This window comes from Phyllobates terribilis, unplaced genomic scaffold, assembly GCF_046119375.1.
Source record: "Phyllobates terribilis strain yellow unplaced genomic scaffold, ASM4611937v1 Scaffold_11__3_contigs__length_659146591, whole genome shotgun sequence".
Taxonomy (NCBI): domain Eukaryota; kingdom Metazoa; phylum Chordata; class Amphibia; order Anura; family Dendrobatidae; genus Phyllobates; species Phyllobates terribilis.
Window position 1 is genome coordinate 433638224 of NW_027362771.1, and position 17743 is coordinate 433655966.

The following is a 17743-nucleotide window of genomic DNA, read 5'->3' on the forward strand; positions in this document are numbered from 1 at the left end:
AATACAAAAAGAGAAACTCATATATTATATAGGCATTACAGAGTGATCTATTTCAAGTGTTTATTTCTGTTAATGTTGATGATTATGGCTTACAGCCAATGAAAACACAAGAAAGATTATCTCAGTAAATTTAAAATAATTAACAAAAAACACCTACAAAGGCTTCCTAAACGTTTAAAAAGGTCCCTTAGTCTGTTTCAGTAGGTTCCACAATCATGGGGAAGACTGTTGTCCAGAAGGCAGTCATTGACACACTCCACAAGGTCCCAGAGTTCCAATTTTCATTTGGAAATCAAGGTCCCGGAGTCTGGAGGAAGAGTGGAGAGGACACAAGCCAAGCTGCTTGAGGTCTAGTGTGAAGTTTCCACAATTAGTGATGGTTTGGGGAGCCATGTCACCTGCTGGTGTAGGTCCACTGTGTTTTATCAAGACCAAAGTCAGCGCAGCCATCTACCAGGAAATTTTAGAGCACTTCATGCTTCCCTCTGCCGACAAGCTTTTTGGAGATGGAAATTTCCTTCTCCAGCAGGACTTGGCACCTGTCCATACTGACAAAAGTACCAATACCTGGTTTAAAAACAACAGTATCACTGTGCTTGATTGGCCAGCAAACTCGCCTGACCTTAACCCCATAGAGAATCTATGGGGTATTGTCAAGAGGAAGATGAGAGACACCAGACCCAACAATGCAGATGAGCTGAAGGCTGCTATCAAAGCAACCTGGGCTTCCATGACACCTCAGTAGTGCCACAGGCTGATCGCCTCCATGCCACGCCGCACTGATGCAGTAATTGATGCAAAAGGAGCCGCGACCAAGTATTGAGTGCATTTACTGAACATACATTTCAGTAGGCCAACATTTCGGATTTTAAAAACATTTTTCAAGCTGGTGTTATAAAGTATTCTAATTTACTGAAATAATGACTTTGCGTTTTCGTTGGCTGTAAGCCATAATCATCAACATTAACAGAAATAAACACTTGTAATAGATCACTCTGTCTCTAATGACTCTATATAATATATGAGTTTCACTTTTTGTATTGAAGAACTGAAATAAATTAACTTTTTGATAATATTCTAATTTTGTGAGATGCACCTGTATGTGAACCTATGCTTTAAGTATCTGCTGTGACCCATTTGTGGAACCATAACTGCACTTAAAAGTTTCTTGCAATTATTAAATAGTTCTGCACGTCGGTTTAGAGGAGTTATTCTCCCATGAACTGCTCGCTTTTGTTTCTTCCACAACATTTCTATATGATTAAGGTCAGGAGTTTGACTTGGTCATTCCAAAACTTTTACTTTATTTTTCTTTGAAGGGAAGCTATAATCAGAAAATGACCTATTGTTAAGATCAGGTTTTTGTGTTACATATATACAGCTGTGGCAAAAATGAAGAGATCACTGCACAGTTTTCTAAAAATCCCCATCTCTACGTCTCTGACAGCCATTCCATTCCAGTGTCAGTTGAATTCCAACCAAAGTCCACCTCATTCTACTTAATGTGCTTGTGATTAGGTGATCATCTGAACCAAATCTTATGTAACGAGGGAAAGTATAAAAAACACTGCTGTGGTCTTCACAATCCTCTTGCAATAGGACAAGCTGGATGGCAAAACAAGTGCTAGGAATAGCCCAAAAGTAATTTGAATGAAAAAATAACTTTTAACCATGCCAAAGGAGTTGAAAAGAAAAGTCTTGATTGAGGAAAAGAAGGGCTCAATTCTGGCTTTACTAGCAGAGGGTCCTGAGCGTTCTGTTGCCTCCATCCTTAAAATTTCGAAGACGACAGTCCATTACAGCAAGGTCAAGCAGCAGACATCGGGGACAACAAAGCTACAGCCCTGCAGAGGGCGAAAGTGACTCTCCACTGGCCGGGATGACCGTCATCTTATTCGAATGTCACTCGGCAACCGCAGGATGACATCAAGTGACCTACAAAAGGAATGGCAAATGGCAGCTGGGGTGAAGTGTTCGGCAAGAACAGTTCGTAACAGGCTCCTAAAGGCAGGCCTCAAGTCATGTAAAGCTAGAAAAAAGCCTTTCATCAGTGAGAAGCAAAGGAGAGCCAGGCTGAAGTTTGCCAAAGACCATAAGGATTGGACCATAGAGGACTGGAGTAAGGTAATCTTCTCTGATGAGTCTAATTTTCAGCTTTGCCCAACACCTGGTCGTCTAATGGTTAGACGGAGACCTGGAGAGGCATATAAGCCACAGTGTCTTGCACCCACTGTGAAATTTGGTGGAGGATCAGTGATGATGTGAGGATGCTTCAGCAAGGCTGGAATTGGGCAGATTAATCTTTGCAAAGGACGTATGAATCAAGCCGCAGACAAGGTTATCCTTGAAAAACACTTGCTTCCTTCTTTGCTCAGGCAATGTTCCCCAACTCTGAGGACTGGTTTTTCCAGCAGGACAATGCCCCATGCCACACAGCTAGATCAATCAATGTGTGGATGAAAGAGCACCACATCAAGACCCTGTCATGGCCAGCCCAATCTCCAGACCTGAACCCCATTGAAAACCTCTGGAATGTAATCAAGAGGAAGATGGATAGTCGCAAGCCATCAAACAAAGAAGAACTGCTTACATTTTTGTGCCAGGAGTGGCATAAGGTCATCCAAAAGCAGTGTGATAGACTGGTGGAAAGCATGCCAAGATGCATGAAACCTGTGATTAAAAATCATGGTTATTCTACCAAATATTGATTTCTGAACTCTTCCTGAGTTAAAACAGGAGTATTGTTGTTCCTAAATGAATTTGTTTTCTTTGCATTATTTGAGGTCTGAAAGCACGGTTTCTTTTTTATTATTTTGATGATTTCTTATTTGCAGCAAATAAATACAAAATTTTTAGCTTTGAATTTAGGAGACATGTTGTCAGTAGTTTATAGAATAAAACAACAATGTACATTTTACTCAAAAATAAACAGTACAGACCAAAAGTTTGGACACACCTTCTCATTTAAAGATTTTTCTGTATTTTCATGACTATGAAAATTGTACATTCACACTGAAGGCATCAAAACTATGAATTAACACATGTGGAATTATATACTTAACAAAAAAGTGTGAAACAACTGAAAATATGTCTTATATTCTAGGTTCTTCAAAGTAGCCACCTTTTGCTTTGATGACTGCTTTGCACACTCTTGGCATTCTCTTGATGTGCTTCAAGAGGTAGTCACCGGAAATGGTTTTCACTTCAAAGGTGTGCCCTGTCAGGTTTAATAAGTGGGATTTCTTGCCTTATAAATGGTGTTGAGACCATCAGTTGTGTAGTGCAGAAGTCTGGTGGATACACAGCTGATAGTCCTACTGAATAGACTGTTAGAATTTGTATTATAGCAAGAAAAAAGCAGCTAAGTAAAGAAAAACGAGTGGCCATCATTACTTTAAGAAATGAAGGTCAGTCAGTGCGAAAAATTGGGAAAACTTTGAAAGTGTCCCCAAGTGCAGTTGCAAAAACCATCAAGCGCTACAAAGAAACTGGCTCACATGAGGACCGCCCCAGGAAAGGAAGACCAAGAGTCACTTCTGCTTCTGAGGATAAGTTTATCCGACTCACCAGCCTCAGAAATCACAGGTTAACAGCAGCTCGGATTAGAGACCAGGTCAATGCCACACAGAGTTCTAGCAGCAGACACATCTCTTCAACAACTGTTAAGAGGAGACTTTGTGCAGCAGGCCTTCATGGTAAAATAGCTGCTAGGAAACCATTGCTAAGGACAGGCAACAAGCAGAAGAGACTTGTTTGTGCTAAAGAACACAAGGAATGGACCAGTGGAAATCTGTGCGCTGGTCTGATGAGTCCAAATTTGAGATCTTTGGTTCCAACCACCGTGTCTTTGTGCGACGCAGAAAAGGTGAACAGATGGACTCTACATGCCTGGTTCCCACCGTGAAGCATGGAGGAGGAGGTGTGACGGTGTGGGGGTGCTTTGCTGGTGACACTGTTGGGGATTTACTCAAAAATGAAGGCATACTGAACCAGCATTGCTACCAAAGCATCTTGCAGCGGCATGCTAATCCATCCGGTTTGCGTTTAGTTGGACCATCATTTATTTTTCAACAGGACAATGATCCCAAACACACCTTCAGGCTGTGTAAGGGCTATTTGACCAAGAAGGAGAGTGATGGGATGTTACGCCAGATGACCTGGCCTCCACAGTCACCAGACCTGAACCCAATCGAGATGGTTTGGGGTGAGCTGGGCCGCAGAGTGAAGGCAAAAGGGCCAACAAGTGCTAAGCATCTCTGGGAACTCCTTCAAGATAGTTGGAAGACCATTTCCGGTGACTACCTCTTGAAGCTCATCAAGAGAATGCCAAGAGTGGGCAAAGCAGTCATCAAAGCAAAAGGTGGCTACTTTGAAGAACCTAGAATATAAGACATATTTTCAGTTGTTTCACAATTTTTTGTTAAGTATATAATTCCACATGTGTTAATTCATAGTTTTGATGCCTTCAGTGTAAATGTACAATTTTCATAGTCATGAAAATACAGCAAAATCTTTAAATGAGAAGATGTGTCCAAACTTTTGGTCTGTACTGTACCTATAAAGAGAAAAATCAGAGCAACTGAAAATTTTGCAGTGGTCTCTTAATTTTTGCCAGAGCTGTATATATATATACTCCAGTACAAAAAAAAAAGATCAGGATAGGATCCCAATGGTCTCCACTTTCAGTGAGGAAAGTGAACAAATTGTAGACATAATCAGGAAACATTGGAGGATACTTCATAACTGCTTACCGGAAATTATGGAATTTAGGAAACCACCTCTATGCTCCCATAGAAGAACTAAAAGTATAAGTCATCGCCTTGTGAGCTCAGATATTGGTTCACCAAACTATCGTCTCAAGCCAACATAACGGGTGCACAAAAGAAAGGATGTTTCCCTTGTTTATCATGTATTAACAGTCCACTTATGCTTAAGGGTACCAACTTTATTCATCCTACAACTCACATGACATGATATTAACCATTACTTAACTTGTAATTCCGAATATGTTGTATACCTCCTCCAATGCCCATGTTCATTATGGTAAGTCGGTGGAACTATTATAAGGAAGAAGAGACTGTACCTTCCAGTCCCTAAACATTTTGTTAAAATGGGACACTCTGTAAAACAACTCCAGTTTAGAATAATTGATTACTGTATATCCCCCCACAAAGAAGCGGTGGTGATAGTCAGACTTCCTAAACGTAGAGAATTGGAATATAGGCTTAATACCCTAAAACCAAATGGCCTGAATGTAGAGTTTAAGACTAATACAACTACAAAGGATTGTTGTTTGTCCCTACCTACGATTCTTTCCTAGATTTTACAGTGGTGTAGTTGGAACATGTGTTTTTATATACTTTTGTATGTGTTCACATATTTTTTAAGTTATGTAATCATTCTTTTTTCTTCATATAATTTATATGGGAGATAGAGAGATTCTAATCACCTGTGGGTTCTTTTTCATTTTTCTACACATCACCAGTCAGCACTTTGAATACTCTGAAAAAGTGGACTCATCTATATTTCCCATATTCTTTTATTATTATTATTATTTATTTTTTTTGTATTGTTTTTGGTATAAAAAAAATCACAGTTCTGTTGCCAACGGGACCTCTCTCTTTTTTATTTTTTTTATTATCAATAAATCTCTCATTTCCGTGCACTTAATTATCCTCCTTTTCTTAAATATAAAGGGTCACCAATACTATAAATATTACTACCTATAATTCCCTCCTTTGGGAGATCTGACCCAGAACGGAAGGGGGGAACCCAGTTGACCGAGAGTGATGTATATCTTCTACTTACATGGTGACCAATCCAGATACCCCTCTTTTTCTGTGATTCTTTTATTCATAATTATTGGCAATGTAAAATATAGGGCGAAATAAATGTTTCTCCTTTAAAAAATCTTTTTCCCTTTACGAAATGATATATATACAATTGTGATATAAGTGCACTTTATATATAATAAGAAATAATTTATCATCTATAAGATTGTGTCTGCAATTTATCAGCATGTACAGCGCATGCACTTCCTCTATCAGACAAGTAGCGTCCATTACTTAAGATGGCACCTGCAATTTACCAGCGCGCACACACTTTTTTTTTTGCAAATTAGGATAATTTAACATTGATTGATATCAAGTTCGGTGTCAGATTGCACTTTTCTGCGCCATGATGTGATATCCCAGTGCTGTTCTTTTAACCATGGCTACATCTGGTACGTGGTCTTTAGGGTGCGCCATCAATAAGAGATCGGTGATGGTACAACTCTTGACATCGCTGCACATTAAAATGGTTAAAGGGATGGCAAAGCTTAGCGTTTGTATTGTCTACATCAGGCTTTAAACTGGTGCATACTTCCCACTGAGGCCATAGTAGGTATTGCAGCTTTGTACTGGTCAAGGGAACAAAAGGTACAATTCACTGCTTTTAATTACAATATTTTCCATAGTATGGAAAATCTAAGCAGGCACGTCAGGAGGCGTCTACAGTCAGGTTTTGTTTTTCCGTAAACAGAAGCAGCTGAGGAGCTAAGGTGTCCCTGTGGGCTACTTGTGACAAGGACTGGAGCTTTATGTTATCGCTTTATTTATACTGATCCCGGCTCCGCTTCTACTGACCCTTCTCGTTCTTCAAACTACCTGGAGCCAGTCTCCCAAAACCCGCAGCATCAGGACCAGCTACAGTTTGGAATCCCTTCCGTTGCTATGGAGAGCAAGTATTCTTCTACTGATGGAAGGCTGTATTGCACTTACAGTACCTCCATCTCTCCCAGAGGAGTAATTATCAAGGGCTGGCAGGCTGCGAGTGGAAACAAACCATCAATTACATCACTAAGCCAGATCCATTTTTTAAAAAAGCAGTTATTGAATTAAGAAGGGGCACACATACAAACACACACAAAACTTCTTGCTTGCATTTGTTTCTGCCGCCTTGTAGAAAGTACATATATCCATAGAAACTGGATTAGTTTAAAAATTAAATAGAAGGCCCCAGGCTGAATTAAGGTCCCTACAGTGACTCAATTTGTGCAAAACACTTTGCTGTTAAGCTCAGTACCCTAGAGAAGCAAGAAAAGCAGCTGCACTCAGCTCATATGCAGATGCAAGGGAGGATTTCCTCCATATTAATGGATTTTTTTTAAAACATTTTCAAAAAGAAATGCCGAAAACTGTGTCGTGTAATTGAGGTCACTGCTTTGTCTTTTCCTCCAAAACGTCTCTGAAGAAACTTGATGGGATTGGAGTTAATTTACGGCTTCTGGGGGACAAGTTTCTGAACAGAAGTTCCGAACTACAGGGGATTGAGTAAGCAGGAACTCCAGGAAAATGAGGAGAGGCCATGCTGCGTCAGGAACAGCCCAAGTAATGAGGCCGGTACATGGAAGGTATGTGCCGAGATGGCGTGCATGATATCCATACATACCACACTGTCTACGTACTGCTGCACTCACATCATGGTGCTCGCATCATCATCATACATTATATTACATACACTGCATATCCTTGTATATAGGTTTTCCATAAGGCAGCTTTTACATTTATTATTAGGTAAATTATTAAAATCACAAAAATAAAAAAGGCAGAGAATTCCTCCAAATATATATTTTTTTTATCCCGATATGACAAAAATAAAAAAAGGCAGAGAATTCACCCAAATATTTTTCTTATCCTGATATTTTATGTACGACATGATTTCACTTCAAATTTCTCAATATGAAATATTATTATATTCTACCCTTAAAAGACCAGCAATGTTTTCCCCTGTTGTAAATGAATATTTGTGCTAAATGTACAACACATAGAGATAAAGTGATCATCCAAAGGTCACTGAGGCAGGTAGTGAACGTCCACCCACACACCTGTGCAACCACTTACATACGTCTCTGGGGATAATCTGCACCGAAATAACCAAAACCTTCCTACCCAAAGACATCAGAAGGCAGAACCTGCAAAGAATTTTTCCTGCGTTTTTCTACAAATTCTCTTTTTAAACCCTGTAAAGTGTTCCCTGTGTCTTGAAGAGTTTACAATCTAATCTCTGATGTCCAGAGTTTTCCCTAAAAATCCCATAAAGGCTGAGACTTCTAGCCAGCAGTGTCATTCTTAGTGATCTGCTTCTTCAGTCCTGGCTTAATTAAAGCGTTTAGTTCTAGACCTTGAATACATTTTAATAAATTGCTTTTACCGAAGGGGGGGCTACGAGTCACAGACTTTTGATTTTTTGGTTTTGTGTGGGAGAGGGAAGGGCAAAGGTCAGGACCAGACAGAACAAAACACCTCTCCTTACATTACACATTACAAAGTAGCGGAGATCTCTTCAAGGCTGCCTCAACAAAGGAGCTGTCCAAAGAGAATGGATTCCCAGCCATCCCTCGCTGCTGCACGTAAGTCTCCATCCTAATGCACTTTGTGCCTGTCGCTGTCATTACTGTAATTGCTCCTTACTGTTTGTACAGAAAAGCTGCTGCATTTCGTTCAGACCCTAAGTACAGATTTTGCTTGTGCACCATGCAGGGTGGCAGAGAAAGGGTTAAAAAATCAACTTTTTTGTAATATCAGTCATATATTGTGCCGAATGCTCCTTACATATAGATTATTAAGAGTTGATTAAAATGACATGACTACGACCCCGCTTAATTGTAAAGTGTTGCAGAATATGTTGGCGCTATATAAATAAAATTATTCTTAATTATTCTGAACTGTCACTGTTTAGGGTTCCCTGCCCATGTTGCCCCTCCATAGGATCTGCTATATAGATTTACGGCATATCACCTCATCACCACTGTAATGATTTTCAACTAAATAGAAAGACATCACCCAGCATTACACAGAATTGTCGCTGTTCGCTCCATCAGGGGTTTACTGTTACCCCTATCACCTGCTCCAGTTCATGATGGATATTGCTTAGTCAGACCATACTCCTGACTGAAATGGCAATGCTTCTGATGTGAGTGTTTGTGAAGTTTACAGTATTACTTTTATAATCTGAATATATAAAAAAAATCGACAGTGTTGTCTATTGCACTTTTCATTTGCATCTATTCAGTGTTTAACTAATCTGTATCTGTAGAGGCAGAGACCCTGATTCCAGTGATGTGTCACTTACTAGTCTGTTTGCTGCTTTATATTTATATAGCAGGAGATTATCATTAGAGGACTAGTAAACCTGCTGCCATGTATTCCTCTAAATTCATGAGCTCCGTATAGCCCCACCCCCACAATGGATTGGAAGCTTTCTGCCTATGCACAGTGCAGACAGAAAGCTGTCAATCAGTGGTGTGGATGGAGTTACACAGAGCTCAGCATTAGGATAACTAGTAGATCTCAAAAACAAAGGTGAAATGCCGAGTCTTTGAAGGTATAAAATATGTTAATTTTTATTAATAGATGCAATGCAACAAAGGGGGGGGGGATATATCATAAGTATAGCATAGACTGACAAACGAACAATGAGTGTCAATATTGTTTCACATCCCTCCCTAAGTAAATATGTATATGGTAAAGTACCCGCGCGTGTAATTTGGCAGGCAAACCCTAAATAAGTGGTCATAGAACAAAAAATCAAGCGTAGCAATAATATATTAATATGGTTTAAATAAGGCTTCCTTACCACCAGTTAGAAGTCGGGTACGGCAAAATTAGGGAGGAGAGGGTGGATGTTAAAGTGCAGGGTAGTGCCTCAACGCGCGTTTCGCCGCCAGGGGACCGGCTTTCTCAAGAGGCGATGACTAGTAGATAACTAGTAGATCTACAGCAGATAAAAGTGTGATTTTATCAAAACTGCAACAAGCAGCCCAGTAAGTGAAAAATCTCACTGGAATCAGGGTCTCTGCTCCTAAATGATGCTGCTCTCAAATTAGGTAGAATAAAAACTGGTGACAGATTCCCTTTAACTAATATTAATACTTTTATTATCCTAATATTTGTTGGTGGACATGTCTGTAAATACTATTTGTCTAAACATTCTATTCTGATGTCAGAAGCTGACAAGTGTAGAGGGATGAGCAACTACATGGACACTACTTATCGGCAGAACCAGACACTTTGTAGGGAGTTCCTTTTCTTGTGACAACAACTGCTTAGCTGACTAGCTGACATGTAGTGTTGTCTCTTTATTTAAAATGAGATATGGTGCACAACTCTTAAACCCAATGAACCTGATGTACTTATTTTAAAAATCCATTCTTGAATAGCTATATAATCCTTTTTGAAAGTTTAAAGGGAATCTGTCACCGGGTTTTTTGCCAACCCATCTTAGAGCAGCATGATATAGGACAAATACACTGATTCCAGTGATGTGTCACTTACTGGGCTACTTGCTATCATTTTTATAAAATCACTGTTTTATCTGCTATAGATCTAGCAGTTCTCTGAATGCTGAGCTCTCTATGACCCTGCCCACACCACTGATTGGCAGGTTTCTCTGTACACTGTGGATAGACAGAAAGCTGCCAATCAGTGGTGTGGGCGGGGTTATACAGAACTCAGCATTCAGAGAACAGATAGATCTATAGAAAACAAATCGCTGGAATCAGGTTCTTTGTCCATATACCATGCTGCTCTCAGATTACATAGCAAAAAACCTGATCACAGATTTCCTATAAATAGTACATTATTACATGGATCTGTTTGAACTGATGGGGCTGATGGTACCTAGTTGGAAAATTCAAGTCAGAAAGGCTCATTAAATGAGCAATTTATGAGTCCAGTTCTGGGTGGAGTTGTAAAATGCTCACATTAGTAAGAGGATTATACAGCCATTCTGACATGGATTTTCAAAGTAATGCACACCAGCCTCCTCAGGTCTAAGAGATGAATTTACCAATGTCTCCAGTTTATATTGTGAAATCTGGTGACAGATCTGCTTTAAGACCTAGGACTCTGTTATATACAAGCTGATTTGGAGTTTTTTGTCTTTTTAGACGGCTGAGCAGAATTCTATGGGCACAGAATAAGCGTAAATCCGATTGTTCTGTTAGTATATAATATAATTGTTATCGGCAGAACATGTCGGCGTTAACAATTCAATCACCCAGCGAGCGATCATTTGTTCCCAATTATTGGCTCCTCTAAATGAGCCTTTCCATGAATTATTTACATATTAGTGCAGCCGTATCACTTGAATCAATGAATAGTAACATAATTATGTTTATATTCCAGATCTCTAACCCAAACTAGAATTAACAATATTGTCACTGTGGAAAGTATGTGGAACATTGTAGCACTCGGATATGATATTCTAGCAATCCATGGCTTCCTCTATATTTCTCTGACTCAACAGTTTAGGTAGAACAGTGCGGCTGGCACAACGCTTTGCTCTCCGATAACTGCAATTGAGCAGAATTTATAAGTCAGCGTTATGTCTGAATGAAGAATAAAACATTATACAATGCACAAAAGGTAAAACAAATGATCACAGCTTGCTGGGAGGGCGATGCGCTCCTGGATGATTCACTGTTCGGACCAGTGGCATAGTTGAGTCGCTGGCCCAAACTCTGCGCCCTCTGATGCTTCAAACAGAGGCAGATTTGTGGGTTTGAAAGTGCAGCGATCTAGGAAGTGTCAGAGCAGCACTTGCAAAATCTATAGAAAAAAAGCTTGTGATCACTATTCTACTTGTCTACGCGACCGGCCACCTCTAGACTGCAGCAGTGGACAGTAACCTAGGCAACGTGCAGTAAACAAGTAAAAAATCCCTCCATTCCTGAGAACAGAGAGGATACTTAATAGCAAGTAAATTGCAAAGTTGCTTGTTTTTACAAACACTTTGCCATTTTATGTATATAAGAAGATTAGACAACCCCTTTAACTATACAGTGTTGTTAAAGCCCAATATTATAGTATTTGTAATGCTTGGTCAGGTTATTTGACTTGTAAAATTCTCTATAAAATTATGTTTGAAGAAAGAGTGACAGATTAAATACAAAGATGAGGATAGTTAGTGTGTGTCAGGCTGTGTGCCCATGATGAGCTTTTATCACGTTTTTGACGCTGCATGTTTTCTCTGCGTCAACACCGCATCTTACAGTTCCAGCAAAGTATGAGATTTATAGAAATCTTATCTCAAAAGGTGCAACGTCAAAAACTCAACAAAAGCTCATCATGTCTGTTTATACTAGTCCACTGGCAGGACTAAATGACCGCCGGTTAGGTACTTGTTTTGCAGATCGGTGATTGTTTCTACAGGCAGACGGCACTTCAGATGTGCACGGAATGATCTGTCATAGACTGCCATTTGTAATAGGCTGCCATGGTTCTCTGCAGCGCAGGACCTGTTTACTTGGAACGATGCGCTGCCGAGAATGATGATTGGCAATTTCACCCAACGAAAAAGCATTTTCATCCAGCTATCGGCAGCGTGTTTAGACTGTACAATTCTAATGTAAATACAGATTTAGACAGACAGGTAGATAAAATATATGAGTTTATTGGTATACAATTATACATGTAAAAGCAGAATAAAAAATTAGTCACATGATAGGCAAAAAACATCACTAGAGTGGAGAACATAATCATGATGGCAAAGGGGAATACATGATGGCTTTATATAACATGAATCCATGCAGAACAAAGTGCAATGAAAAAGATATAGGTAAATGTAGGATTGATAAAAAAAATATTAATCAATAAAGTGGAAGCGCAATTACTTAGCTGATCATATCTGAAAAGTAATAATGATAATCATGTACATGACCTGAACACAAATCAAATCAATAGGGTAAATATACCACAACATATACATAGTAGTCTGATATGTATAAGATAAAAGATCATGCAAAATTATTTAGAAAAAAATAAAGTATGTAAAGTATGAACATATATATATATATATATATATATATATATATATATACAGTGTATATGTATGGTGAGCGATAGAGATAGGATGATACATAGATAGATGGACAGTCATGCAATAGATAGATATTAGATAGTCTAAAATGTAAAGTGTTGTGGAATATGTTGTTGTTATAGAAATAAAAAATATTATTATAGATAGACAGATAGATAAATAGATAGATAGATGCTAGATAGATACTATAGATAGATATATAGATACATAGATATTAGATAGATAGATAGATAGATATTAGATAGATAGATAGATAGATATTAGATAGATAGATAGATAGATAGATAGATAGATAGATAGATAGATAGATAGCCGCCCCCATACATAAACAGGTACAATACTTCTTTAAGCTGACGGTATGCTGCCCAGCGGTAGATCACTCATGTAGCAGAATGAAATGTGCTGTAATCCCTGGATGGTGAACTGCCAGGTAACTAATGCTGCTGGAGTAAAACGCACCCAGAAGAGTTCTCAGAGACTATTGCTTTTAAAAGAGAAACTAATTGGACTGGAACAATAAAATGTATTTGCTCGTGTGGCAAGTCTTAATGGCATTTGTTCTCTGTTTATTGTCACAGGTAATGGATGCAAAAGATAATGTTGCTTGCGGTTTCCTTGTATCTCTCTTCCCACCCCACTGCTCTGGCAAACAATGTCCACAGCGCACAGGAACTCCTGAGAAGATGAAGCGGCTGAATTCAGCTAACCTGCTTCGCTTGACTGTGCTGCTCCTCAATTATCTCTGGAAAGGTATCTGCTGATTTCACTCCTCCTCTCTATACTGAAACATTTTTTTCAATTTGACTACACAAGAGAATCGCTGACGCCAGTTCTGCCATTATCAGATCTGGTTTCGTACCCACATGTAATCAGACACTTGACGTCATACGTAGCTATAATGGTGAGAAATGTTATTTTACCTGCATTCTCACTTTCCTTTGGATATTAGACTAAGACAAGAAGTGACAGACACAGGGTTGTAGTAATGAATAATTGGGGTGACTGTTGTAGAAACTTAAAGGGAACCTGTCAGCAGGAATCCACCATCAGCGCCGTATCAGCCTCATAGGACGGCTTCCTATCATTCTCTTATTATAGACGATAGATCCAGTAATTTGTTTTGCAAAACAACACAGGTCTTGATGAGGAAGTGGGGTGGGGTGCGAAGCTCATGGTTCATTAAGAGGTGCACATCTCTTAATGTATGAGGTGAGGCTCTACGTGGCGTGTGCCTCCGTGTGCACCTCGCCATAAATCTTACTTCAGTCATTGACAGATTTGTGGTGTAAGTAACGCCATTGCTTCTCATGAATTTGAGTGGTTTCTCAGCCACCGTCCCACCCCAGCTCCAACAAAAATGGCGTAAAAACAAAAAAAGTCACAATTTTTGTCTAGCCTCGTGTTCTGCAAAAATGTTACGACTTTCCAGCTTTTACAACTAACGTAAAAGCTTTGAAAAATTGGGGCCATAGTCTAATATCACTGCACGTAATATATAAAGTAGCTTTACTAGTCACGGAGGCTGCACCTCATCCAAGAACAGACAAAGAGGTGTGAATGACGTCTGACAAAACCCTGATCACCTCCTCCCCATTGCTTGCAATGTCATTCATGTGCATGAGCTGTCTCCTCTTTGGGCATGCGGTGGGAAACTGAAAGTGACAGACATACTCCTTACTTCATTGTGCATGCACAAGGAAGACACAGCTCACATACATGAATGAGGCCTCAAGCTAGTGCCGGACAGGCCATCTGGCAGTTCTGGCATTTGCCAAAGGGGCTGCTCCCTGCTGTGGGCTGCTCGCTCTGCTGAAGCCCCTTTGATGTGGTGGTAGGACGGAAGCAGTGGGAATGTGTATAGGGACAGCAGAGCTGTGTGTATATTGTACGGGCAGCAATGAAAATATTTATATATTTTTTTCTCTTTTCTACTGGCTACTCCATATGTACACATCCTTATTATATACTGTACTATACAGTGGTGAAAAAAGTATTTAGTAAGCCACCAATTGTGCAAGTTCTCCCACTTAGACCTCAAGCAGCTTTGATTGTGGGCCTCTCCACTCTTCCTCCAGACTCTGGAATTTCCAAATGAAAATTCGAACTCTGGGACCTTGTGGAGCCTACTGAAACAGACTAAGGGACCTTTTTAAATGCTTAGAAAGCCTTTTCAGGTGTTTTTTGTTAATTATTTTAATTTACTGAGATAATGAATTTTGTGTTTTCATTGGCTGTAAGCCATAATCATCAACATTGACAGAAATAAACACTTTAAATAGATCACTCTGTTTGTAATGACTCTATATAATATATGAGTTTCACTTTTTGTATTGAAGAACTGAAATAAATTAACTTTTTGATGATATTCTAATTTAATGAGTTGCAACTGTACATCAGATGATTTTCTGTAATAAGGGTGTGATAGAAAAGCTTTGTTTGGACACGGATACTGTGCTGGTGGGGAATTACAAGGTTAGACTATAAGGCTACGTTCCCACAATGAGCTTTTATCGCGGTTTTGACGCTGTGTGTTTTCCCTGTGTCAAAAACGCAGCGTCTTACAATTCCAGCAAAGTGGATGGGATTTCTATAAATCTTATGCCCAATGCTTTTTTCTGATCAGCAGCATGTCAATTTTTCTTACGGGTATGCTGAGTTTTCTGTGCAGATTTTCTACATAGACTTACAATAGATGGGGAAAATCCGCAGGTAAAAAATGTATTGTAATGCAGCGACTTGCTGGCATTACGGTAATGGTCCAGGATGTGTTTTACCTGACCATGTACCTTTCCCCTCAGGTGATTGGTCACATGACTGTGACATAGCACAGGTCCTGCGCGCACAGAATGTCTGTCTGATCACATGACTATGACATCAGCAAGGTCCTGTCAGTATGTGTGTGTGTGCACGGGATGCATATATAAACCCTGCTTGATGGGAGACAGGTGTGTTCTGTGAGAGAGGCGTAAGGCCTGTTCCCGTGTGTGTGGGACACCGACCGTGTGAGGCCTAGTGAGGCCGAGTGAAGCCTGGTGCCTGAAAGGCAGAGCCTGGATCCTGTGTGGATGTCAGTGGCCTTTGAGGGAACGACGGCTAGAGACCCCCACCTGGGAAGCCGCAAAGCCACAGTGGTGGTGGAGTAATGGACTGAGACAGCTAAACCCGGCAAAGGTAATACACTACGTTATATGGACATTGCTATGGACATTGCTATATGATTACCTTGCTGAAGGCTGTACCTGGAGCAAGTGGGCCTGTGTGTCACTTGGCTCATGAATATTGTATATATGTGTGTCGGCGTGCCACTGAGTTGGACCCGGTCATATGCAGTTTATGAAGTAATAAACTGCAGCATTGTGGAAAAACCGGAAAGACATTGCACGTGTGCATTGATTGTCGCAGCGAAGCGAGTATCCTCCACTATGATGACTAGTGCTGCCTTACATATGGTTCGAGAATGCAGGCAACTGCAGCCCGGTTGCTAGCGGCAACGACAACCCGGTTGCTAGGGGCAACGGCACAGGACGACGAGTGTGGATTAAAGCATCTGGCTGCAACTCGGTGGGGTTGTGAAGATTGTCGTCACACTCAAACCTGGTTTGCTGTGGCTCGGCGGGGCTCACGAAGTTTAAAGCATCTGGCTGCAACTCGGCGGGGTTGCGAAGGTTGTCGTCGCACTCAAACATGGTTTGCTGTGGCTCGGCGGGGCTCACGAAGTTTAAAGCATCTGGCTGCAACTCGGCGGGGTTGCGAAGGTTGTCGTCGCACTCAAATCCGGTTTTGCTGTGGCTCGGCGGGGCCACGAAAATTTTCGGGGAGAGTGGTGTAAAGTGTCTAGTGTGTACCGTGATGGCCATGAATGGTGCAGTATCTCCAGACGGAATGGAGAAGGAGTTAGATGACCGTGTGCAATCGCTCTTCGGCATAATGGAGTTTCCTGAAGAAATGCAGGAGCAGATAATGATGGCTGTGAAGGGAGCAGCAGATGAGTCTGAAGCTGTTGAGCAATTGAAATGCCTGTGGGAGTCGCAGCAGCAGGCATTGGAGAAACAACAACAGGACTCGCAGCAGGCATTTGAGAAACAACAGCAGGTATGGGAGAAACAACAACAGGACTCGCAGCAGGCATTTGAGAAACAACAGCAGGTATGGGAGAAACAACAACAGGACTCGCAGCAGGCATTTGAGAAACAACAACAGGACTCGCAGCAGGCATTTGAGAAACAACAGCAGGTATGGGAGAAACGACAAGAGGTCGTGGTGCAGGAAGGGCAGGAGCTGTTGGCCCGTTACAGAGAGGCGGCAGCGGACCATTCCTTGAACTCTCCAGGGGCGCCCTTGTTGTCCCAGAGTGACCGGGGAGGTGGTAAGAGCTATTGTGAACTGAGTCCTAAGACTATTGTTGATTTTTCTTGTAAAAATTCCCCTGCCGTTGTGGTTGTTAAAAAGGGGGTGGAGACTAAAAAGGGGCGGTTGTTCAAAACAGCGTGGAGGATAGAAAATCAAAAAAAATTATTGGTGGTGGGTTGGTACCTCCTAAAAATGACAATGTGACCGTTGATAACGGGGTAGCTCCAGTAGAAGGGGGTGACGTCAAAGTGGGAGGTGACCTGTTAGTCCACAACACCATGGGGAGTGATACAGACCCCGTAGCTGACGGTGACACTACGAAAGTAGAAGGAGAGGTCAGTCATGAGGGGCTAGACGAGGCGAGAAAGTCCCCATCTCGTAGACGGCGCAAGGGCCACAAAAAGGTTGCTCCTGTAGACTTGGCTGAAAGTGAAAATAAGGAAAATGTAGTACTGTGTGCCTTTGTTTCAGGGGTGGATCCTCCTTCCGAGGCAGAAGAGGAGACGGCCAGTCGTGACCAAGAGCTGGAGCC

General features: G+C 40.9%; 1 protein-coding gene across 1 annotated transcript in view; it reads left to right on the plus strand.

Moving 5' to 3' along the window:
• The first annotated feature begins 13442 nt into the window (after positions 1 to 13442).
• Positions 13443 to 17743, plus strand: part of LOC141165224 (protein shisa-like-1a) — a 38351-nt gene continuing 34050 nt past the window's right edge. Inside the window, exon 1 of the mRNA XM_073650850.1 lies at positions 13443 to 13611. Within this exon, the coding sequence (XP_073506951.1) occupies positions 13443 to 13611 (169 nt within the window). The remainder of the gene's footprint in view (positions 13612 to 17743) is intronic.